The 25076-nt window shown below is 48.7% G+C and overlaps 1 protein-coding gene across 5 annotated transcripts in view; it reads left to right on the forward strand.

The window, feature by feature from the left end:
- Positions 1 to 2312: 2312 nt before the first annotated feature.
- ACRBP (acrosin binding protein) overlaps positions 2313 to 25076 on the forward strand; it is a 43594-nt gene continuing 20830 nt past the window's right edge. For 3 of the 5 annotated variants that reach the window (XM_089771935.1, XM_089771938.1, XM_089771939.1), the window contains exons 1-5: positions 2314 to 2601; positions 3417 to 3629; positions 17203 to 17297; positions 22404 to 22527; positions 23785 to 24235. In XM_089771935.1, coding sequence (XP_089628061.1) covers positions 2562 to 2601; positions 3417 to 3629; positions 17203 to 17297; positions 22404 to 22527; positions 23785 to 24235 — 923 coding nt within the window. In that variant the 5' untranslated portion in view covers positions 2314 to 2561. Of the gene's footprint in view, positions 2602 to 3416; positions 3630 to 7999; positions 8147 to 17202; positions 17298 to 22403; positions 22528 to 23784; positions 24236 to 25076 lie in introns of those variants that run through there. The other 2 variants (XM_075904011.2, XM_089771943.1) reach the window with 2 other exon arrangements.

Here is a 25076-nt window from a genome sequence, read left to right on the forward strand (position 1 = left end):
CCTCCCTGTTTTGAATTTGCTGGTAATTTTATGTCCCTTTTTTTACACATTCTACGAGTTAAAAGCATAATCAATCTAGACTGCTATGTGGATGGGGAAACTGAGGCACATCACCTCATGGCATTGGTGGCTAAATGCCAAGACACTTGCACTTTAAAATATATTGATATCTGCATTATGTTAGCAATGCTACACGCCCAAATGTTTTCAGGCAACTGGAAACAGAAAGCCAGAACTTTGCAACTTGCAGGTTGTTTAACCAAAGTCAAAAGGGGATTTAGGCATACTGCCTCCTCAATGGTCAGTGACCAACCCTCTGGTAGTAGTCTTGAGGGGGAAGGTGTGACGTTGCACACCATGTTCTTTAAGAAGATAGGCTTATGATACTGATATGACAGAACTGAGAGTACTTCATGCACAATGGCTCATGTAAAATATCATTGGTGTAGTAGTCAGGCATCACTGGTGAAGTGTCCTGATAGGTCTCATGCTCTGTTGGTGATAACCACCATTAGGCTACATGTGTATGCGTCTCTGTGTGTTGTGCTGGCTTGTGCAAATAGCCACCACAGCAGACTCCAAGAGAGCCTCCAAAGTCCACAAATCAGATAAAGACCAAAGGCACCAAGCCAGATTTATTGTAAATGAAGCACAGGAATAGCTTTCCCAGATCAGATGGCTACAGGTAGGCTAACATTGTGCCTGTAATAATGGACACGACTCAGTCAGTGCCAGGAATGAGACACTGGCCCCTTGGACGAACAAAGACAGCTCTTTAGGGTACACTTTTACACAGAGGTACAAACAAGTTACACGTCACTCCTGATGTATGAGATTGCCACCCTCTTGATGTTACCTAGATCCACCCATTTTCTTTTACGTGGGGGTTAAATCATTATCATGCTCTCATGTCTGTATACTGCCCTGAACCTGGGTTCATATGTTCCTATTGTCTGGGGGGAGGGGGTGTTGGTATCAAGATGCTTCTCCATGAGGTTTTCTGTTACGACCCCTCTGGCATGTGCTCACAGCCTGTGTCTAGTACTGCTTAGGTCTGAGAGCGTCTGCACTGTCAGCCCTGTTCTTGCCAACTTCTGTGAGCAGGGCTTGCCTCTTGCTCACAGCTTAACTCTGCTTTATATTAGCAAAGTCTTGCCCATTGTGGCCTCAGGCCTCGGGCCTCATGCCCAGCCTGTGGTATCTGGGCTTATGTTTCAAACCCTCCACTTACTACATTTGGAAAGGCTGTGATTAACTGAATGTGATTATCTCATTTGTATGTCTGGATCATTTCTGTACCTGACGTTAGGAATACTGACCACAGATCTGTGTTTCTAATGTGCTACTTCGGGTGTCACCCACTACTAGCCTTCAGATACAACAATGCAAATGTCAGACCGGGCTGGTGGCCCATCAGCAAAGACAATGGACTGTGGAAGAGCTCAGTCGTCCTGTGGGTGCTCCAAAGGGGCTCTCACTGGGGCTTGGATGTGGGTTAGACATTGACTGTGCTCAGTAGCATGAAGACTGGGGCAGGATTGCACATGCCTGCCAGGAGAACTTTATGCATCATGGGAACTTTCAGTGGAAACTTAGGTACCTCGGGAATTAGGTGTCTACAGGCCTTGTTTTCTGTAGGATTTTTTACCTAGAGTTTAATTAACCTAAGGTAGTTAACAATGTCGTGTAGCCTGCTAGTGAGGACTCTCCTCAAATGTTGTTCCTGGCTACAAACATTTGGGCTATGCCTACACTGCTGGCTTTTGCCAGCAGAGAGTATGCTAATGAAGTGCTCATTAGCAACTTCTCGTGCTTCATTTGCATAATCTCTCCCGAGGCTTTTTGCGCAAAAACTAGCAGTGTAGATGGATCCATTTTGTGCAAAAAATACCCTTTTGCGCAAGATCTGTATACCTCCTTTTTTGAGACATAAGGGGTTTTTTGCGCAAAATGGATCCGTAGTTTATTATATGCCAATTGCTAGGATGGGAGTGTGGGAAGAAGGGTAGCTCTCGTGTCTGTATGCTGCCTCCTGGTTTGTTCTCTAGCCACCACCTCTGTTCCCATGCCCTCTCTCCACTGTTCTCCCCAGCTCTCCCTATTCCCTGTGTCTCTCCTCCTTATTCCCCATTGCCTTCTGCTCATCCTGGATTCTTCATCTCACATGCCTGTTTCCCTCTCTTCCTCCATGTCCCTAGTTTATTTCCCTTCCATTCCCACTCCTCCCTTAGCTCTCGTCCCCCATAGAGCCTCCAACTTTCATGCCCAACAGAAATTCTCACCCTTTCCCTCTTCTCTTCCATGTGGCCAAGCCCTTTCCCCTCCTGGATTTTCCCTACTCTTTATTGTCTCTTCTGTTCTTCTCATCTCTGCCGCTTGGCCCCCTTTCCTGACCATCCCTCCTGATTTCTCCATTGCTCTTGTTCCCTTTGCCGTCTACCTGTGGATCCTCCAAGGTTCTGACTATGAGGTCATCGTATTCTCATTCTGACAGCCTCCATGTTGGCCTTTGAAATGGGAGGAGTTGGTGGGAGTTGTAGGCGCTGGAGTTGGAGAACAAAATGCTGAGGTTCCAGTCTCTGCCTTGGGCCTTTCTGATGGGTAAGAGACCTGTGTTTGCTCCTCCCAAGAACTCCTCACCTCTGATAGCTGCCCCTTCCCTGTAAGATGATTCCTGAGACTAGGAAACTGTGTTGTCTCTGCATATCCCCAGAGAGAACGTACCTCTGCCATCTCTCCCCACAGGGTATACTCTCCTGGGATCCCTCCCCCATCGCCATGGGAGGGTAGCTTCAAGACATTGGTTCTTGAATGGCACTTTCCTCTACTAGGCACAAGATGGCCCCATTGCTACACCTGTACTGTGACCTCTGTTTTCTTACTGTTAGCAAGTCTCAACACTTTTAGAATGGGACATGTGACTAAGGAATGGGGAGTAAATTCTACAGGCCCAGAGCCTGTATTGCTCAGCATGAACCCAGAGGCCTGCAGCGTGCAGGGACTAGATTGCTGAGGCACAGCTGGTGAAAAATGGGTTAAAAGAACTGGCTGAGTCAGGGACATTAAGGAATGGGATAAGAAGGTATTTGTTGCACTGCAGCCCCAGGTCTTGTGGATTGGGGATTTATGGAATGTTTTATATGAAGCCTGTTTACCTCAAAGGGACCAGTTCCAGACCAGACCCACTTAGAGCTGAGGGAAATGGCTGGGTTGAGGTGTTTGTGTTTCATTTTTAAGGCACCATTTCTACTGAGGTCCAGCCAACATGGGGGACAGGTGGGAACCTCAGACTGGATGGGCCTGCTGGGCTGACCTAGGGGTTGTGGAAGGAAATGGGGACTGACAGGTCTATGAACTGCTTCCTTATGCCCTTGGCCCCAATGGCTATACTCATCCCTGTCCCGCTTTCTCTGTAGGACTTCTGTTCCCCATGGTGCAGCCTGTCTGCAGCGTGCCATCTCCAGTTTCAGGCAGCCCACTGTCTGATGACGAGTACCAGGTCTTCTTCTCTGCCCTGAAGCCCTCGTGGAAGGCAGGAGTGGCCTGCCAGATCCGACGTACCCAAGGGTGCCATGACCCTAAAATCATCCGGCTGGACCAGTTTGAGAACCACGGCTGGATCCCAGAGGGTACAGAGAGCATGGGCATCATAGGGTTGTAACAACTGTGTGTTGTCAGTGCCACGCAGATGTAACCCTTCTGCCAGGTAGCACCAGCCTCAGCCGGGGCTGGGATCAATATCTAGGGGTTCCTTTCCATCCATCCAACACAGAACTAGCTCAAGCCCCCACCCAGTAGCCTGGGAAATTCACACACCCCGGGTGCCTCTAGGAGACAATGCATCCCCACTCTCAAGCACAGAGTCTGAGCATAGAAACAAAACCTTTAATAAAGGGGAGGGAAGTATCGTGGCATTAACTTGGGAAAACACCCCAGCGAGAGCTCGTAACCAAAGCCACGAGTAACAGTCCCACCCCAAGTAGGTTGGGCAGTGTCCATCTCCTCTCTGGTTCTTAAGTCCAGCAATGTAAATGTCCCCTCACATGCCCTTCTCTGACCCCCACTCACAGTTGCTGCCCTTGGTCAGTGCTGACCCAGAGTTCAGAAGCGCATCCTCAGCATTCACCTGCCGTCAAGAGTGTGGAGGAGGCAAGGAGGCATCACATTCACTCTGCTGGTCTCTTGCTCACTGCTGCTGTCTCCCCTCGCTGCTGCCACTTTGCTGGCTGCTCTTCAAGCTGCCACCACTCGTCACATCTTTCGCTGGCTTGTGGTGGATTTGGTTCTGGGCAAATCTACTGATTTCAGCTCTTGGCCCAAAGCACAATCCAGCCACAAGAGATTCCAGCATCTACTGATGTAAATAATAAAAAAAGACTCCTTATGGAGTCTACTCTAGTTCTAGCATTAGAACAGAGAGGGGAGAGAAATAGGATGAGCTAGTCTTATAGCTCACACCTGGAGGGCCTGCAGCCTGTTGACTCAATCTCCTACCCTTCCCCCTATTGACTTCACAGAGTTTTGGCAGAGGAATCCTTGTCCATGCAAGATTCTTTTCACTGACAGTTTCTCTCCTTTGAGCTGAGTTAAACACAGTCTGACTTTTCTGCAAGCATTGGTGGTCATATCTTACAGTATGTGACCCCGCAACAGCCAAATTGGTTACAAGGGGCAAAACACCATTGTATCAGTTGAATATCTAGCAGGCCTAAGCAAACCGAGTGAATTTTATTTACATAATCACACCCAGGATTTCTTTCCCATTCCAGCTGGCTGTAATAGAAGCAGTGATTCAGACCCTGCTTACACAGAAACAAACTCAGCATTACTTCTACTGACTCAGCTGAGAAGTTTGGCTCCCACCCATATGGCCCAGACAGAGAGGCAACTCCAGCCAAGCCTGAGTCAGCATGTAACCTATTCTGCTCCAGCACAGCTTTTTAGGCTGCTGGGCTGCTCTTACAGACAGTTCAGTTACTAACCTGGCTTGATATTTCCAGCCTGACAACTTGGCTATTTTCACCTAGAGCCTGGGTTTTGGACAGGATGCTGGCCAGGCTTTGGAGAACAGAATTAGAATTCAAAATGACCGTTACAAATTGGGAGAATTGGTCTGAATTCAGCAAGATGCAATTCAGTAAAGACAAGTGCAAACTACTCTACCAAGGCAGGAAGAATCAAAAGGGTGATAGCTTAGACCCCTTGGGATGTTACCTGATGAGTTGAAGATGCTGAAATGTCACTGAGCCTGCCTTTTCTGCCAGCCTAGGCATCACTGAATCTTATCCTGCTGAGTCAAGCCCTTAACCCTCCTCCAGCACATGCACATTAGTAGAGCTTCTGTAGAGTGCTACAAACACTGAGAACTGCTCTGGGAAGGCCCAGCTTAAGGAACGTGCCACAGCTCAGCAATGTCTACTTCCCTTGGAGTGCAAACCCAATGTTCTATGCAATTCACTTCCTCCCTCGTGGGGGGGGGGTATGCACAACTTTTTGCTGCCCCTCACCCAGGGGTTGCATAAACTTGGTTATATTAACAAGAAATAAGTTTATTATCTCCAAAGGTGTATTTTAAGTGGCTAAAGAGGTAGAACACAGAACAACATGGATTAATAAGAAAATAAAGCATAGCATGCTTGATTCACTAAAGAAATTGCTTTCCAATAATAATTCCTCACCCTACATATTGTTTTAGGTAGATTCCTTCACAGGCCAGGTCTTCCTTTACAGCCTGCGTCCAGCACTTCTTCTCTCCCCTTCCTCCCAGTTCAGTCCTTCTGTTTTCAGATGTTTCAAGTATCTCTTTGGGTTGGGATGTGGAGGAGAAGCAAACTGAAGATCTTGATTGTTTTCCTCCCCCGCCTTATATAGGATTTCTATAAGGTGGGAATCCATTGATTCACCCACCTCCCAGTGGAACCGTTCAGCAGTCCAAGATGGAGGTAGCATCACAGTGTCCATGAGTGGGGAATAACTGGCCTGATGGCAATACTGCTGAAAAGGATCTGGGAATTATTGTGGATTGCAGACTGGAGATGAGCCAATGAGATACAGTTATAAAAAAAGGCTAATATCTTTCGGGGATGTATGCACGGGAGAGTTAGAAGCAGGGGAGGTAATTGTCCTGCTCTACTCAGCTCTACTTGACCATTGATTGACCATTCATTATAGGGAACTTTCTGGGTGTCTGGCTGATGAGTCTTGCCCACATGCTCAGGGTTTAGCTGATCGCCATATTTGGGGTCGGGAAGGAATTTTCCTCCAGGGTAGATTGGCAGAGGCCCTGGAGGTTTTTCGCCTTCCTCTGTAGCATTGGGCACAGATCACAGCTGAAGGACTCTCTGCATGTTGGGGCCTTCAAAGTATTGGAAGGCTTCAATATCTGAGACATAGGTGAGAGGATTATTCTAAGAGGGGTGGGCGAGATTCTGTGGCCTGCACTGTGCAGGGGGTCAGACTAGATGATCATAATGGTCCCTTCTGACCTTAAAGTCTATGAGTCTATGAGTCTACTTGTGTGGCCTCAGCTGGAGTACTGTGTCCTGTGCTAGGGGCCACACTTTAGGAAGATGCAGACAAATTGGAGAGTACAGAGGAAAGCAACAACAATTATCAGAGATTTAGAAAACCTGCCCTGTGAGGAAAGATTAAACAACTAGAATTTGAGTCTTGAGAAAAGACCTGATGAGTCCTCCTATATGTTTTGTGCTGTTATACAGAGGACTGCGATCAATTGTTCTCCATGTCTGCTGAAGGTAGGACAAGAAGTAAGGGGTTAATCTGCAACAGGTGAGATTTAGATTAGATGCTAGAGAAATCTTTATATCCATAAGGGTAGGTAAGCTGTGGAACAGGCCTGCAAGGGAATTTGTGGAATCGCTGCCACTGAAGGTTGTTATAAAAACAGACTGGATAAACACTTGACTAGGATGAGCTAGTTTACATGATCCTGCCCGCAGAGCGCTGGCCTTGATGAGCCACCTGAGGTCCCCTGCATGACCATGATCCTATGAGTGTGTGAAGCACTGGGTTTGTTTCAGTCTCTGTGTTTGCAGAAGTCAATTATCTGTCACCTAAAGGTTGTTGAAGTGTCCAGGTTCATCATGAAACCCCTTCTGCATGCTCACAAATCTGTGGGGCTGGTTAATTCCCATCCCAAAATATTTAAAGAACTGACTCATACAAAAGTGAGTCTAAGAGCAAGGTTTTAAATAAATCTATCTACTCAGGATAGTACCACATGACTAGAGAGTAGCTAATATTGTAACCATAGTTAAGAAGGGGGGGGACAGTCATCCGGACAACCACAGACATGTTAGCCCAGAGATGGGCAATAATTTTTAATGGGAGGCTACTCCAAGATTTTGGTAAGTGGTCAAGGGCTGCACTTCTGTGGAGGGGGTATGGGATCTGGGATGCGTGTAGAAGGGAGCTTGGGATAGAGGATGGGGGTGCAGGAGGCACTGTCGGGTCTGAGAGAGAGTTTGGGTGAAGGAAGGGGTTATGATCTGGGACAGAGGATTGGGGTGCAGGGTGCAGGAGAGTTATGAGTACAGGAGAGGATTCTGGCCTGGGGCAGAGGTGAAGGAAGGGGTGCAGGGTCTAGGAGGGAGTTGTGACCTGGGAGAAGTGCGGGAAAGGGTGCAGAGGGTTTGGGTGGTGGCCTGGGGCAGGTAGCTGGGCAGAAAGAGGGAGTGTGGCCAGAAGGTGCTTACCTAGGTTGTTCTCAGCCAACAGCTCTGCAGGAACCTGAGACAGGCTCCCTGCCTATGTGCTGGGTGGGCTATTCCATGTGGCTCTGCTCCAGCATGGGGGGGGCTTAATTTGCTGCCTCTGCCATCAGCAAAATTTCTCAGCTTCTATTGACTGGAAACTGGCCCATGGAAGCGGAGAGATTTTGCTAGGGGGTGGAGACAGCGTGGAAAGCTTTCTCCTCCCTGCTCACACTGCATAGCAATCAGCAGCCTGCAGTTTAAAGCAGCTGCAGCTGCTCTGTAGTAAGGGTGCTGGTGAGGTGGCTGCGGGCTGGATCCGGTGGTTTGGCGGGCAGGACCCAGCCCACTGCTAGCTGCCTCTTGCCCACCCTTGTGCTAGTCTGACCTCGGTAGTATGCAAGACTTCAGAACAAATTGTAAGGAAAGACTAGGTAAGCTAATGGAGGTAAATGGTCACAGGGGATTTAATGCAACCTGGGTGTAGCAAAGGCAGATCATGCCAGCCTAGCCTGATTTCCTTCCTAAGCAAGATAACTGATTGGTTTTTAGATAAGTCCAGTAGATCTAATATACTTGGGCTTCAGTACAGCATTTGACACCATATCCCAGTTAAATTAAGGGAAATGGAGATCAGTGCAAGTACTGCAAGGTGGCTAAAGCATTAGCTAAATGGAAGAAGGCAATGCATTGCGAAAGGTGAGCTACTGGTGCCTCTGGGTCCGGCGTGGGAGCTCCCACTGCTGCTGTCCAGGCTCCTGGATGGTTCTTCCTTTAGAGCCAGTGCTCTGGCACCACCACATAGGCACACACGCATGCTCCCTGTCTCACTCGCACACTCACACTCCTCCCAATGCACATGCCCCTTCTCTTTCACTCTGACACTCCCTCCCAGCACACACTGCATCTCCCCCACCAAACTCAGAGCGGGGTGCCCGGCTAGCACTGCCCACCAGCGAGTGCTTCATTTCTGTTGGGGCTGAGCCCTGGCAACTCTTCCAGTACAAATGAAGCTGTGGGGGGAGGCAGCGGGGCCTGGAGATGATGGGGGGAGTTGTGGGAGCCAGGGGGCTGGGGTGGGGTGACCACGGGGATGCCACAATACAAGTTCACCCTGGGCACCATTTTCACTAAGGCTGGCCTGATAAATGTGATTGTGAAAGGCACTAGTCAGCCCTCACCTGGACTATTGGGTGCAGTTCTGGGCAGCCATGTTCAAGATAGATGAATTTAAACGTGAAGAGGAGCAGAGAGGAGTTACTGTGGTGACCAGAGGGCTGGAGGGCCTGTCTTATGAGAAGGGACTTTTTGCATAGCTTAGCAGAAAGAAGGCTGAGAGGGGGTATGATTGTGCTCTGTGAATACATTGGGTAGACACCAAGGAGGGTGAAGAGCTACTTAAGCTAAAGAACAGTGTTGGTCCAAGAACAAGTGGATAAAAACTAGCAGGGAACACACTCTGGGTGGAATCAGAAGGCTTCTCGCCGTCAGGGTGTCAGGGAAGGTGGAACAGCCTCCCAATAGAAGGTGTGGAAGCAAACAATGAGTTTTAAGAGGGAGCTGAACAAATTTATGAGTGTGATTGCATGATGGGATTGCTAGTGTGGCAGGGGATTGAGCTTGGCAGTACCTAGGCTCACTTCTGCTTTATGTTTTACTAGGAGATTTACCCGGCGTTGCTCGGGTCTGTAATTCAAATAAGTTTGGTTTTCTTCATTTCAAACATTGCTCTCTGGTGGGATGAGGGGGTCACTATGCAGGCTGCCCCAGGGAGAGAGGACAACCCCAGCCGTCTCTCACTGCACCAGCTTGGGGCCAGATGAGAAGCACCTATCCATCCCCATCTCATCTGTAGTGGGCACATCTGGGGGACGGGTGCACATCTCTCAGCTGGGGGACAGAATGGAATGAGGATAGACTGCCTCAAGTTCCTAGCTAAACCCATGGATTATTTTTCCCCGTCTGTGAGTTAACCTCAACCAGGGGTGGATGAGAGTGCCGCGGGGCCCCAGGAAGCGCGGGGCCCAGGGCAGCCGCCCCGCTCACCCTGCCCTAAATCCGCCGCTGACCTCAACTAAAGGTCCAGCTGTTGAGAAGGCCTTCTTTCTCTAGGTGGACTATGGTGTACGTCTGGCATTCTTGCACCCAAAGGTGTTGTGGGTGCGGGCCTGACAATGGGCTGGAAACTTGAAGTGCAAACAGGTGAGGCTGTTGGATCAGCCTGCTCAGGGAGGGGTTTATGTTTGCCGCAAGCAGTGGTGGAGGAGGAAAGTCAGGAACAGGTGATTCTTGATGCGGTAACTCACCAGCAGTGGAGAGGATGGGCAACTCAACTGGAGATGCTGGGGGCAGGAATAACCTGGCAATAACTGATCTACATGCCGCTGCCAGATTAGATCCTCAGCAGTCCTGAAATAGGTCCTGTTTGAGCAATAATAGTGGCAGGGACCCATTTAGCTCCAGGAGCATAGTTCCGAGCCAAAACCGGCTCTCCAGGACTAAAGATTCAATCTTTTGCTCTGGACGGACGTCTGAGGACTTGATCTTGCTGTTGACATTGCACAGAAGGTTTCAGCAAATCAAAGCAAGTGTGCAGCTGCTGTCCCATCATTAGAAAAGCCAGAGACATTTTGGTTGTAGCATGAGGAATGTTTCTGTAGGATAGTAAGAAGCTGTCCAGACACTTTTGCATGAGTGAATGTCCTCTAGCTGATTGCAAAGCTTGTCTCATTGTCTGCACAAACCTTTCAGCCAGTTCATTCATGGATGGGTGATACAGTGCTAAAGTGATGTGATGGATCCCGTTTGCTTTCATAAAATTTCCAAACTCCTGAGAGACAAACTGTGGACCGTTGTCACTCTCAAATTGTTCAAAACGACAAAAGATTCCCCACAGTTTTTGGATAGTACTCTCAGCAGTAGTGGAAGGCATCATAGAGTCTTCTGGCCATTTGGAATGAGATCTACTACCACCAAGAACATGCTACTTTCAAATGGGCCAGCAAAATCAATGTGAATACATTGCCACGGTTTTTCAGGCCAGTCCCATGGTTGTTGAGGTGCCAACTGAGGTGCATTCCTCACACCCTGGCATGAAATACAAGCTCTTGCCTTCTCTTCAATGGACCCGTCCAAGCCAGGCCCCCAAAAATAGCTTCCTGCAATTTCTTTCATGCATACCATTCCACAGCGACCTGAATGCAGCTGTTCTAACATCTGTTGTCTCAGTATCTTCGAAATAATGACACACATTCCCCACAACAAGTACCCAGAATGGATTGATAACTCCATCCTCCTGGACACATAGGGAACAAGGTCGGGTGAGACCTGAGAGTCCCATAGAGATGTTCCATGCATCACTAGGTACATAACTTGGGACAGTACCGGGTCAACATGCTCTCTTAACTTGTGCAACAGTGATGGGCGTGTTCTCTACCTGTTCAAAGTATATTTCCTGCTGACCACTATCTTGATGTTTGACTGGCAAAGGCAGCCTAGAGAGACCATCTGCATTGCCATGCAGAGGGGCTTTCCGATATCTGCTCTCGTATGTGTGTCCCGAGAGCCACAATGCCCATCCTTGCATAAGACTAGCAGCCAATGGTGGAATACCTGTGTGTGGACCGAAAATTGCCGTCAGAGGTCAATGGTCAGTGAGAAGTGTAAACTTCCATTCAAACAGGTACTGGTGAAATTTCCGAATCCTGAAAATGATTCCCAATGCTTCACACTCGATTTATGCATAGTTAGTTTCAGCCTTGCTTAAGGTGCGTGAAGCAAAAGCAATTGGTTTCTCTTCTCCCAAAGGTATAATGTATGACAAGACCACTTCCACTCCATACAGGGAGGCATCACAGGCCAACTGTAAAAGTAAGGATGGATCAAAATGCGTCAGGACCTCCAAGTTTAGCAATGCACATTTAGCCTTGTTAAATGCAACATCTCAGGCTTCAGTCCACTTCCAGACCTTGTTCTGGCCAAAGAGCTCATGAAGTGGTTTTAACAGTGTGGCAAAGTGTGAAATAAACTTTCCATAGTAGTTCAATAGTCCTTGAAACGAGCAAAGCTGACTAACATTTTGAGGGGGTGGAGCTTCCACAACACCTTTAACTTTTGAAGAGGGCTTACAAAGGCTGATAGTATCAATGATGTGTCCCATATATTCAACAGAGGTCTGAAGGAATGCACACTTGTCTTTGTGTACTTGTAGGCCATACTCTTCCAGTCTTTGTAGGGTAGCCTCTAAGTTCTTCAGGGGATCCTTCTCATTTCTGCCCATGAACAAGATGTTGTCAAGATAGCACTGGACTCCTGGCCAGCCACACAAAATCTGGTCCATAGCCCTCTGGGACAAAGCTGGGCCAGAAGTTATTCTGAAGGGTAAGCGACAGTAACAATAAAGTCCTTTATGTGTCACAATAGTCAACAGCTCTTGGGACTTCTCATCAATGTGCATCTGTTAATATGCATGACTCAGATCAATCTTGCTGAATTTTTGTTCCCCAGCCAGGCCCTCAAAGAGGTCATCGAGGCAGGGAAGAGGGTATTGCTCTGCACATACCACTGGGTTAACAGTGACCTTAAAATCTCTGCAAATCCGAATGGAACCGTCTTTCTTCAATATTGGAACAATCTGAGTTGTCCATGAGCTATGGATAACTGGTATTAGGACTCCATTTTTGACTAGGTGCTCCAGGTCCGCTTCAACTTTTGGCCATATGGCATATGGCACAGTTATGTCCTTCAGATATTTTGGCTGGCTGTCAGGTTTAATGTTCAGTTTCATAGTGATTCCCTTCATGCTTCCCAGATTCTCTCCAAAAATAGCAGCATGTTCTTTTAATACATCAGTCAGACCTGTTTCTTCTTTAGTCATCTGGTGCACTTCTGCCCAGTTCAGCTGGCTCTTCCTAAGCCGCGATCTACCCATTAAGGCTGGGTAATGGACTTTCCCCACAAACAGTGCCAATTCAGCAGATTGTCCATTGAGCACCACCTTAATATCAGTAGTGCCCAACAGGGTTACCGCTTCTCCCATATATGTCTTCAGAACAATCTTTGTTGCCTTAAGCAGAAGGTGCTTTAGCTTTTCCTTATATAGTGTCTGAGACCAGTGAAACTGCTGCACTGGTGTGCAGTTCCAGGCATACAGGTTTGCTGTCCGACAAGGGGGTTACCAAGTATTTAAGGGAGCCCGCTGCCAAAGACTTAACGTAGAGTGGCATTTCTTCTTCAGATGGAGTGTCACCTTGATCATCCTGAGTCTGCTCGATGAGATGCAGATTTTCCTTTTTGGTCTGCCAGACCACAGACCTTTTTTCTTTTGTTTGCAGGCACGCTCAACGTGTCCGTTTTTGCCTCACTATTGACACACTAGGTCCTTACACCATCATTTTGATGCATGGTGACCCAGCTTACCACAGCAGTAACATTCCTGGCTCCCCACTGTTTTGGGGGTTAGTTCTTGGGACACTTTATGCACCTTAGGGGTGCACTGAGATATTTGCACCTGCTCTGTGGCCAGCTCCATGGAGCCCGCAATATCAACAGCCTTTTGTAGGGTGAGCCGGGCCTCTGTTAATAGGCACTTCCGTATAACTTCACTGTGCCGGCCACACACTAACCTGTCCTGTATGGTGTCATTTAACATCTTCAATTCACAGTGTTCCATGAGCTTTTTCAAATTTACTACAAATTGGACAACTGTTTCACTTTCTTTTGGGTCTCTGTTGTGGAGCCTCTACCTTTCTGCAATTACCAGTGGTTTTGGAGCATAATGTGACCGCAGGATTTCCACAGTGTCTGTGTAAGATTTGGTCTCTGGCTTAACAGAGAGCAGTAAACTGCAGCAGAATGTAGGTCCTAGCCCCTACAACAGTGGTCCCCAACCTTTATGGGCTCCCGGGCGCCCGGGGGCGGGGCCACTCACACGCTGGGCGCCCGGGGGCGGGGCCATTCATGCCAGGCGCCTGGGGGCACGCCAGGGCCGGGGCTGCCCTAGCCCCTTGTGCCGTGGGCCCGGGGCTGGCGCTGCCGCCTGAGCTGCGCGCCTGGGGCCGGCACCGGCGCCGCGCGCCCGCATGTGCCCCGGGGCTAGGGCCGCCCGAGCGCCACGCACCAGGCACCGGTGAGTGTCGCGCGCCTGGGGCCGGTGCCTCCAGTGCGCCGCGTGCCGGGGGGCGGGGCCAGCCCGGGTTGTCGGCGGGCGCATACAAATGCCCCGGCGGGCGCCATGGCGCCCGCGGGCACCGCGTTGGGGACCACTGCCCTACAACACTTAAGAATATTGGAACCTTCTTCCCTTCGTTAATGTCATTTGCAAAAACAAAAAGCTCAAAATGCTCATATATATGTGCCATTGATCTACAGTCTCCTTAAGAGGTCTCAGCAGCCCCGTAAGTGTAGCCATGCTGCTGCACCACCTTTCTTTCTCCTTTTTCCTCCCAGACTCTGGGCTTCACTGGTTTTAGTTTCAGTTTGCACGGTCAGTGTAACAGTGTTTTCTCACCGCCACCTTCCTGAGCAACAACAAGGTTTGTTTTCTCACACTGACCTCTACTTCTTCTGTTGCTAAAGGCAGCACAGGTAGCCCATCCTTATCGCCACTTTGTTGTATCGTTAGGAGTTACAGAGCTTAGGAAGAAATCACTTGAAACAGAGAGTTGCAGCAGCTGCAAGTTTCCAATTTATTCCACAACACAGAACTAGCTAGAACCAGCCCAAAGCAGCTGGGCTAACCCCTAATGACCTAACTCAGTTACTATAACAGCAACAAGATCTATATCTATAACAACCCAATACACAACATGCATTATGAAAATAACCAATTGCAGCAGCCTGGCTGCATACAGATCTATGGTTTCTGTTTGATTTTGCTTCCATGTACTGAAAATACTTTACATTTCTTTTAGGCACGTGATATTTTCTTAGAGGATAGAGGAGTGATTTTGACAAAGCATCCAGCTCTATATTCTTTTCCTGCATCTGCGATCTGCAGATACTGACAAATTAAGTCTGCTTGGGAAATTTTTAGCAGTATAATTATATCACTATAGTTATACTGATATAACTCATGGTGTGGATCTTGTTTTCCCGGAACAAGACTGCCTTTTTCTGGTTTAGTTTCTGCCACTTCCAAAGTGATGTAAGTGTTAAGGTGGGGGGCTCCCAGGTCCCAGCCATGTGCCTCAGCACAAACAATTGACCCTTCTTCCTGGGATGTGTCAGCCAGCCAGCTCCAGGAACAAGCGCCACACTTAAGAGCAGCGCCATTCCATTCATAGGATGATTTGGGGGGCTGCTCCACACTTTGGAGCCCTGTGGTGCCCCCCCCCCCCAAGCATGCTAAGGATGGGAGAGACCCAACAGATTACAGGGGTCTGGTGCAGGGCGGCAGCAGGAGTCACCCCCCCCCCCCCACTGTGGTGGTGGGAGCCGCCATGGCCTGGCAGCCTGCTGAGCTCCACCCCACTCCACTGCCCTCCCTGCTCCACAGCCCCAGGGTGCTCCGCTTCCCACCACCACAGAGGAGTGGGGCGCAGCAGGCCAGGAGAGGTGGTGAGGCGGGGGACAGTGGCGCAGGCTGCCAGGCCGCTCTTGCTCCCATGGCCATGGCAGTGGGGCAGAAGGGTGACCCTTGAACAACAAAAGATTTTCTGTGGTGAACGCAAACACTCTCTTGCTGACTACGTGAAATCTGCTCATGGGTGCTTGAAGTATTTTTGTTGGCAAAATGGCCGATGGTGTTTGCCCTCACAACTGCATCGACACAGCCTGGTTGTCAACAGCTGCGTAGAGTAGACACAGCCCAATGCAGCAAAGCCAAGAGCAGCTCCACGCCAGGCTCTCGCTGTGCAATTGTACCAGTCAATTGCCCCGTGTCAGAAGCTCTAAGAAGCAGCCCTTATTCATAGCTTTATTAAAGCCTTGTCTACAATACAGAGTTACGTTGGCTGATGTGATGCCACTGATCTTAAGCTGCTCTAATTACATCGGTTGTGCATTCCCACTCCACACTCAGCTGCATGTGTCTACAGTCTGAGCTTTTGCACCAACAGAGCGCTGCATCATGGGTCGCTATCTGGGGCTCTATATGTGTGTGTGTGTATATATATATATTCACTAAAAGATTTAACTGGCATTGCCTAGGTCCTAGTGGGGGATCAGGGTAGAAGGTGGGAAAAGCAAGGTAGTCAGGGATGGGGGGTTGGGTGGAGGGGGGGCTCAGGCCAGGGCTGTGAGGGTGTGGAGGAGCTGAGGGCAGGGGTTGGGGTGCAGGAATCAGGGCAGGGGGTCTGAGGGTAGGGGGCTGGGAGGTGAGGGGCTTACTTACTGGCTCCTCCCGGGAGGCTGAGCTTTCTCTGCCCAGGTGGCTCCTTCAGGGAGGGATGGGGGGACGGTGGCTCCTCCTGGTGGCCAGGGCTGCATTATCCAGCTCCCTGCTCCCCTGCCAGTAGTTTCTGGAGGAGGGCCTCTTCGTAAGGAGGGATGGGGACGGCCTTTGGTTTCCATCCCCCTGGCTTCTACTCATGGCGGGGCAGGGCCAGGCAGCAGTTCCCACCTCCTGGTGTCTCCAGGAGGAGAGGGGGGCAGGCCACAGTTTCTGGCCCTCCCAGTGGCTCCTGGGAGTGGAGCTACGCTGCCTAGTCCCAGTGTGGTCCGGAATGGCCGCAGTGGTGGGGCCAGTAGCTGGTGGAACTCTTTACCCATCTGGCACTGCGGCCGAGGGCTGGGGGGAAGGATTTGGGGAGAAGGGTCACTTATTGGGTCCAGTGGCTGGCAAGATGACAAGTCCCGGCCCCAGCTGGCCACCGTCTTGCTGGTGGGGCTGCCCCACTGTGGTCACTGTGCAGAACAGCTGTCCCTCCGATCAACTCCCTCCCTTTTCATGTGATGGAAAACAGTTGGATTCCAGGCACATCCCATTTTGCTGGCACAAACCCTGACCTTGCTTTAAGTTAAGATAAGAGGAAGCAGATTTGGTGGTCCTAGCTCTTACCATTTAAGAGTTCATAAACAAACGGACTCATGGACAGACAGTCAGACATTTCTAAAATATATAGATAGATGTTTCTCTGCTTGCCCCAAGGGCAAACAGCCCTCTCCCCCCTTTAGGTAACACATAAGGGAAACTGAAGCACGTCTAGCAGGGGTGGGGAAACCAAGGCCCAGGGGTTTTTTGTTTTTTTTTGTTTTTTGTTTTTTGTTTTTGCTTCTCACTTGTGTGCGGCCCCTGACTGATTTTTCTGTGAGTCAGCAACCCCAGACCCAAAAAAGGCTCCCCACCCCTGATGTACAAACTGCATACAGGGAGTGTGTATAAAACACAGAGTGCTGCAGCTCCACTCCAGTGGGGTGCTTGGGGTCTCCATTTAGCATTTTCTTCCCCACCAAACAGACAGGTGCCCTTGCCTTAATCTGGTTTACGTACCCCTGGGTAGGGGAGTGAGTTCCCTGTTAATACTAACACCCCTTCTCACCCCCTTTCTAGGCCCTGTCTGTTCTGACCTTCTTGATGCCTCGTGGTTTCAAACCTTCTGCCAGTTTGCACAGTATCGCTGCTCCAACCACAAGTACTACAACAAGGTGAGGGGGGGGGGGTGAGAACAGTGGTGGGGATGGCTTTTGGGGGACTTATCCCAGTGGAGCAAAGAGACTTGGGGGTTGTTGCAGTGGAGGGGGGATTTGGGAAGATCATTGCAGTGGAGAGGAGGAGTGTGGGGACCTGTTATTGCAGTGTGAGGGAGCGTATACAGGAGGGGTTTTTCAGCAGAGTGAAGGAATTTCAAGGCATTATTGGAGTGGAGGGGAGAGGTTTGGGGAGAACTGCAGCAGAGGAGAGGAGTGGTTTGTGGGGCATTAAGGCAGAAAAGGGAGGGGTGTTTTGGGGTGCTCATCTCAGCACGGGGAGGGGTATCAGTAGGATCATTGTAGCAGAGGGGAGGGATTCTGAGGGGATTATAACAGTCTGGGGGAGGGGACTCCATGGAATTATTGCAGTGAAGGGGAGTGGTTGCAGGGGGATTGTTGCAGTGGAGTGAACACATGGGGTGGGGGTTATCCTTGTAGAGGAGAGCAGGTGAGGGAGAGATCACAGTGGTGGGGAGGGTTACTGCTGTGTAGGGCAGAGGGGCTCAGGAGGATTTGTAATGGGGGGTTTCAAAAGGAATATCACAGTGAAAAGCGAGGGCATCTGTGAACTGCATCACAGTGGAAGAGAGGGGCTTCTGGGAGGGTTATTGGAGGGGAGGGATTTGGGGCAAATTATTGCAATGGAGGGGAGGGATTCAAGGGCATTATCACAATGGAGGGGATGACGTTTGTGGAGGTTATTGCAGTGGAGTGGTAGAATTCGGGAGTGAATTATGGCAGTGAAGGGTTGGGGCTACAAGGGGACTAGCCCAGTGCAGAGGCGACAGGGTTAGCTCAGAGGGTGGCAGGTATTTCTGGGCATTATTGCGCTGGAGGGTTGCCATGTCTGCAGAGATTGTTGCAGTGAGGGGAGGCTGCTCAGGGGGATATCTCAGTGCAGGGCAGGGGCTTCAAAAGGATTAGCACAATGGAAGGCAGGAGTTGAAAGGGGATTGTTGCACTGGAGGGTAGCGGTTTCAGGGAGATTGCAGCAGAGGGGCGGGTCCAGGGATGGATTATCTTGGAGGAGAGCTGGGTTTTGAAGGGATTGTTGCAATGGAGAGATGGTGAGGCCATGGTTATTGTATGGGGAGGGAAGGTGAGACATGCCAGGGGTATACTGGGGTAGGGGCTTTGTCACCTCTGTCCCATAACTCCTAGGGTGACCTTTACAATGCCTTGCTGCTGCTGCAGCCTCCAACCCAGACTGCTCACAGTCTCCAGCATGTAAATTACTCCCAGCTCTGTCTGTGTTGCAACCAGCCAGCCAGCCAGACCTTGGCTCTTACCTGCCTTGGCTCTTACCTGGGTTACACAGACCCAGACTCAGATTCTCCCCCAAAGATAAAATACAGGGCTATGTAGCACTTTAAAGACTAACAAGATGGTTTATTAGATGATGAGCTTTCGTGGGCCAGACCCACTTCCTCAGGTCAAATAGTGGAAGATAATTGTCACAACCATATATACCAAAGGATACAATTAAAAAAAAGTGAACACATATGAAAAGGACAAATCAAATTTCAGAACAGAAGAGGGATGGGGGGGAAGGTAAATGTCTGTGAGTTAATGATATTAGAGGTGATAATTGGGGAAGCTATCTTTGTAATGGGTAAGATAATTAATGTCTTTGTTTAAGCTTAGGTGTAAAGTGTTGAATTTAAGCATGAATGACAGTTCAGAGGATTCCTTTGGTATATATGGTTGTGACAATTTTCTTCCACTATTTGATCTGAGGAAGTGGGTTTGGCCCACGAAAGCTCATCACCTAATAAACCATCTTGTTAGTCTTTAAAGTGCTACATAGTCCTGTTTTTTGTTTCAGCTACACCAGACTAACATGGCTACATTTCTATCACTATTCCCCCAAAGATGTATGTCCTATACTACCCAACCCTCACCTGGATAGCACCAATATATTGCGTCTGCTATTTCTTTGAGGGAGTAATAGGCGCACAACGTGTTTCCCCAAATGGAGTTACCCACGCACTTCATCTTGAATACATGAGATGAAACACTAAAACAAGTTCATTAACTACAGAGAGAGATTGTAAATAAGTACAAGTAATGAGGCTTAAAAGTCAGAACTGGCTACAAGAAAAATTAAGATAAAATGTGTTCTAGCGTCTAGTTTATCAAACTATATTAGATTTAAAGCAACATTTTCACATCACTTGCTTTCAGCGGTCATACCACCCAGTCTCTGCAGGTGAAAACCCCTCCTTCAGAGTGCAACCGTTGCTTCCTTTTTCTCTTCAGGGGCAGTGAATGTGATGGGCAAAGGGAGAGGAGGATGGTACCTTAGTGTGTTTGTCCCTCCTTGAAAAAAATTTGAGAGTCTGTGTGAAAGGGCATTTGCTGCTGGTTTTTTCACTTGTACGGATGACTCTGCTGTTTAAATGCAAATTAAGGCAAGCACACAATCCTTTCTTTGTTTGGGACAGATCTGACTTCTGTCTGGGAACTGGAACATGAGCTAAGAACATCATAGAACAGAATCTTATAACTTCACATCCAATGTTGTCACACAAATTTTACATTTGGCTTGTTAAAAGACAATACTAACCAGCAGATTCTTAGGCTTTTAAAAAAGTGTGTTACAAGGCATACTTTGTACTAAGGTTATTATAGCAGGGTGTAGCATGTGAATACAGAGTGTATTCTGTCACAGAGGAGCTTCCGGGGATTAGCACAGTCGATGGTTGGGGCTTGGGGGAGGGATTGTCATAGCGGGAGAGGGGTGAGGGTTCATGGAGATTTTCACAGTGAGAGGGAGGCATTTCTTGGGATAACTCCAACAGAAGGAAGAGGGCTGAGGGGCTTTGGCAGATATGGGGAGGGATTTGGGAAGTTATTGCATTGGAAAGGAGGGTTGTGAAGGTAATTATTGCAGTGAAGGAACAGGGTTTCTGGGGGGATTTTCCCCCTGGAGGGTGTGCATAGGGGTTTGGGTGGATTATCAGGTAGGCTATGTCTACACTTTTGGAAGAAGCTTTTCTGGAAGAGATCTTCTGAAAAATCTTCTTCGAAAGAGAGTGTCCACACAGCAAAAGCGCATTGAAAAAGCGATCTGCTTTTTTGAATGATAGTGTCCATATTGATTGGATGCTATCTCACATTTAAGTTGTAATTACTATGGACAGAGTGGCCACCAGGGCACCTGTGCTTTTTCCTGGAGGCCTCTTCTTTCAAAAAAAAAAGTCCTCTTCCCCCATCCACACATGCCTTTTTTCAAAGAGTTCTTTTTGAAAAAGGCTTCTTCCTTGTAGAAAGAGGTTTGTCACTGTCAGAAAAACCCCTCTGTTCTTTTGACTTTTTGTCAAAAGAATGCAATTGCAGTGTGGACATAAGTGTAGTTTTTCTGGAAAAACGGCTGTGGTTTTGTAGGAGATTATCACAGTAAAGAGGAGGATGTGTGTGGTGCATTTCTCAGTGCAGGGGAGGGATTTTAATAAGATCATCATGGTGCACAAGAGGATTTTGCAGGAGATTATTGAAGGGAAACATTTGGGAGGGTGGGTTACTGCAATGCATGGGAGGTCTGACAGGTTACTAGGGAGAGGTGTACTGGGGCACCAGTAAGCCTTCCTGTCCCACCAGCTTGGACTCCTTCACCCTGTCCTACTGAGCCAGGCCCTCAAGCCTCCTCTAACACACACCCAGCTGCAGAAAGACATAGACACTGAAATCAGATCTCCATGGAAAGACTCAGCGAGGAAATTGCCCAGTACTCACATGCATACCCCCTCTGGGGTGCAAGCCCAAAATTGTATTGCCTTGCATTGCGCCGAGAACTGTCCCACATAAGCTCATGAAATGTGTCTCCTCCCTCTTTGTAGAGGAAGATATGCAATTCTTCCCCTCCTCCCCCCAGTATGAAGGTCACAAACTGGCTTTAGAAAAAACAAAAACAAGTTTATAAAAAACCAGATTTTAAGTGACTATAAGGGATAGTAAACAAATCAAAGCAGATTACTGAGCAAATAAAGCAAACAGGAAAACTAGGCTTAACACACTAAGGAAATTGGTTACATGTGGCAATTTCTCACCCTAATTGTTGGTTTAGGCATTTCTTTCATAGGCCAGGCAGCATTTCCAGCCTGGGCTCAGGTCTTCTCCCTCCACCTTTTTTGTCTTGATTTCCTAGAAGTTTTCAGCAGTCACCTGGGGATTCAGTAAAGAAAGAGCCTGTGTTAACTCACTTCCCTGCCTTAAATAGGATTGACATATCACAGGAATCCTTTGTTTCCCAGTTTGATCCCCATACCCTATTAATAGCAAAATACTAGGTAGTCGAAGATGGAATCTGTACCAGGTGACATGATCACATGACCCTGCAGTGTCAAAGCAGCGAAGCACCAATCTTGCATGCCAGGAAAGCAGGAGATTAGCATCTTCAAAGTCCTGTTGTTCCCCCTAATGGCCCATCCAGGCTGATGGCATTGTGTCTGGTAGGCATTCCCCAGGTGTAAACACAGCTATAATAGGTATGTTGACAATATTCCTAACTTCAGATACAAAAATGATGCATGCCGAGAAATACAATAATCATAGTACATTGTAACCTTTCCAATGATTCGTCTTGCATAAAACATATCTCAGTTACTCCATGCTCCTATCATAACAAGGGCTCTATGAAGACTATGGGGCAGAGTGTCACAGGAAAGGGTTGTCAGATTACAAGAGTAAAGGAGGAGGGGTTTTGGAGGGGTAGCTGAAGTGGAGCAGTCAGGGATGTGGCGATGATTAAGGCAGTGGAAGGGAGGGCTGTAGAGGGCATGGTTGCTATAGAGAGGAGAAGTGGGGTGTCATAGGTGAGGGGAGGTGTTTCCAGCAGTGGTTGTGTTGTGAGGGAAGGGCATTGAGAGGATCATCGCAGGGGAGGAGAGGGAATCAGGGGGATTACAGCAGTAGAGGTGAGGCATTTGTTAGGATTATCTCAGTCAGGAGGATTGCTGCGGTAGGGGAGGGTTTCACTGGGTGTAATGCAGTGGAGATGTGGGCTTCAGGAGGATGGTTGCCATGGGATCTGTAGATTCACGGTTCTTTTCCCCCATTCAGCGGATCCTATGTCCTGATATGGCTCCCCCCAAAGAACCTCGTGCCCAAGGGGAGGGATCTGATACCACGGGATCTTGGGAAAAAAGCAACTGGTCTTCCCGTGCTGGGTCCACTAGCGAAGCAGGTACCATAGTGCTGGATGAATTCTGTTTCCATTTCTGGTTCTTTCTCCATGTACCCTTCTCATCCTGTCTCTTCTCCATGCCCGGATTCTTTGAGAACCTCTCTACAGGGTTTGGGCATGATGGGAGATAAGAGAACCATATAGGTGTGCATGGTGGAGCAGGCCAACATGTCATAAAGTGGGTGTAAGAGTGAATCCCTGGCAGTGTGGAACAAAGGTTGTATGTGTGAAGTTTATGGACACATTGGTGCGCACACTTATATCACAAGAAGTTGTGATGGGTTGGGACCAATTGAGATGGCCCCTGATGAGCTGAGATACCACTGGGTCAGCCTACTCTGCCAGCTTGGGTCCCCTTTACCTGTTCTTGCTGGGCCATGCTCACAAGCCTCTTCTAGCCAAGCACATAGGTGGGGCCACTACCAGCTGAAAAATGATTTGGACACTAAGATCAGCTCTGGAAAGATCTGGCTTAAGGGACTTCCCCCAGCTCCAGGTGTTCATCTCTAGTGGGGTACAAACCCAAAATTAAATGAAATTCACCTTCTCCCTTAATGTGGAGGAAGGCATGCACAAATTGCCCACACGCCCCAGGTAGAAATTACATAAACTGGGTTATATTATAAACAAGAGATATGTTTATTGACTGCAAACAGTAGATTTAAAGTAGTTAAAGCGATAGCAAACAGAACAAAGCAGATTACTAATAATACAAAGTATGCAAACTAAGCTTAATTTCACTAAAGAAATTGGTTACAAAATTATTTCAGATACCTTTTTAGGCTGGATTCACTAGTTCTTCCCACCCCCAAATCTGTTTGAGTCCTTTTGTTTCCAGATCCAGATCTTTTCAAGCAACTCTTTGGGTGGAAAGGCTGGATCCTAACTTCAGATACAGAAATGATACATGCACACAAATAGAATCATCATATTCAGTAAATCCTAATCTTTCCAATGACACTTTACATGCATTATCTTGCCTAAAGTACATCTCAGTTCTCTCCTCTCCTTATCAGAAGCATATTTTCATAAAGAATATCAAATGTCATGTCACAGAAGTGTGTGCAGCTCAGCAGCCAGTGGGGATGCAAGAGTGCAAAGCCAGGGAACATGAATCTGAAAGAGACCCCGCTGGATGGGGTGTGTGGGTCTGTGTGCATGCGGGGGAGGAGGGTGTTTCCTCATACAGTAACTCTTCCAAGGAATGCAGATGAGGCTCAGCCCCTACTTCAGGTGCTCTGTCCTCTCTTCCCCCAGCGCTGCTCCATGGGCACCCTAGGCAAATGAGTCAGGCTTCCCTGCTGCATCCAGACATCCGTCTCCACTCCAATGTCAACACCATTCTGAAATATGCCTATGCTGTCTCGGGCCAGGAACCATTGACCAGGAAGCCCATCTCAGACCTGCTGGTGGCCCAGAAAAGTCTTGAGCCTGGAGAGGGCCCAGAGCTAACAGGCTCCCTGCAAGATCAGCCAATCGCAGCCACCCCTGAAACTTCCCCATCAGTCATGAGACCCAGTACCACAACTGAAAGGGCCAGAGAGCCGCACATGCAGGAGAGCATCCAACAGCTGATCAACTCCGCTCTCTCCTTGGAGGGCTCTCCAGAGATGGAAACTACTCAAGTGCCTGCAGGCACTGCACCAGATGACAAGGGCTCATTCAGTGGTGCCCAGACAGGGATCCCAGATGCAAGCAGCAGTGGCAGGTAAAGTAAAAAACAGCCCACAAGTGGGGCAGAGCAGAAACATACACAAAGCTTTTCCCCACGGCCCACACTCACAGAATCAGAATCCCAGGGCTGGAAGAAACCTCAGGAGGTCATCGAGTCCAGCCCCCTGCCCAAAGCAGGACCAACACAACTAAATCATCCCAGCCAGGGCTTTGTCAAGCCGAGACTTCAAAACCTCTAGGGATGGAGATTCCACCACCTCCCTAGGGAACCCATTCCAGTGCTTCATCACCCTCCTAGGGAAATAGTTTTTCCTAATATCCAACCTAGACCTCCCCCACTGTAACTTGAGACCATTGCTCCTTGTTCTGCCATCTGTCACTACTGAGAACAGCCTTTCTCCAGCCTCTTTGGAACCTCCCTTCAGGAAGTTGAAGGCTGCTATCAAATCCCCCCTCACTCTTCTCTTCTGCAGACTAAATATGCCCAAATCCCTCAGTCTCTCCTCATAGGTCATGTGCTCCAGCTCCCTAATCATTTTCGTTGCACTCTGCTGGATCCTCGCTAATGCATCCACATCCTTTCTGTAGTGGGAGGCCTAGAACTGGACACAATATTCCAGATGTGGCCTCACCAGTGTTGAATAAGGGGAATAATCACTTCTCTAGATCTGCTGGCAATGCTCCTCCTAATGCACCCCAATATGCTGTTAGCCTTCTTGGCTACAAGGGCACTCTGACTCATATCCAGCTTCTCACCCACTGGAATCCCCAGGTCCTTTTCTGCAGAACTGCTACTTAGCCAGTCGGACCCCAGACCGTAGCAGTGCTTGGGATTCTGTCCTTGTTGAACCTCATCAGATTTCTTTTGGCCTAAT

Source organism: Pelodiscus sinensis, chromosome 1 (genome assembly GCF_052426305.1).
Source record: "Pelodiscus sinensis isolate ZL-2025 chromosome 1, ASM5242630v1, whole genome shotgun sequence".
Taxonomy (NCBI): Eukaryota; Metazoa; Chordata; order Testudines; family Trionychidae; genus Pelodiscus; species Pelodiscus sinensis.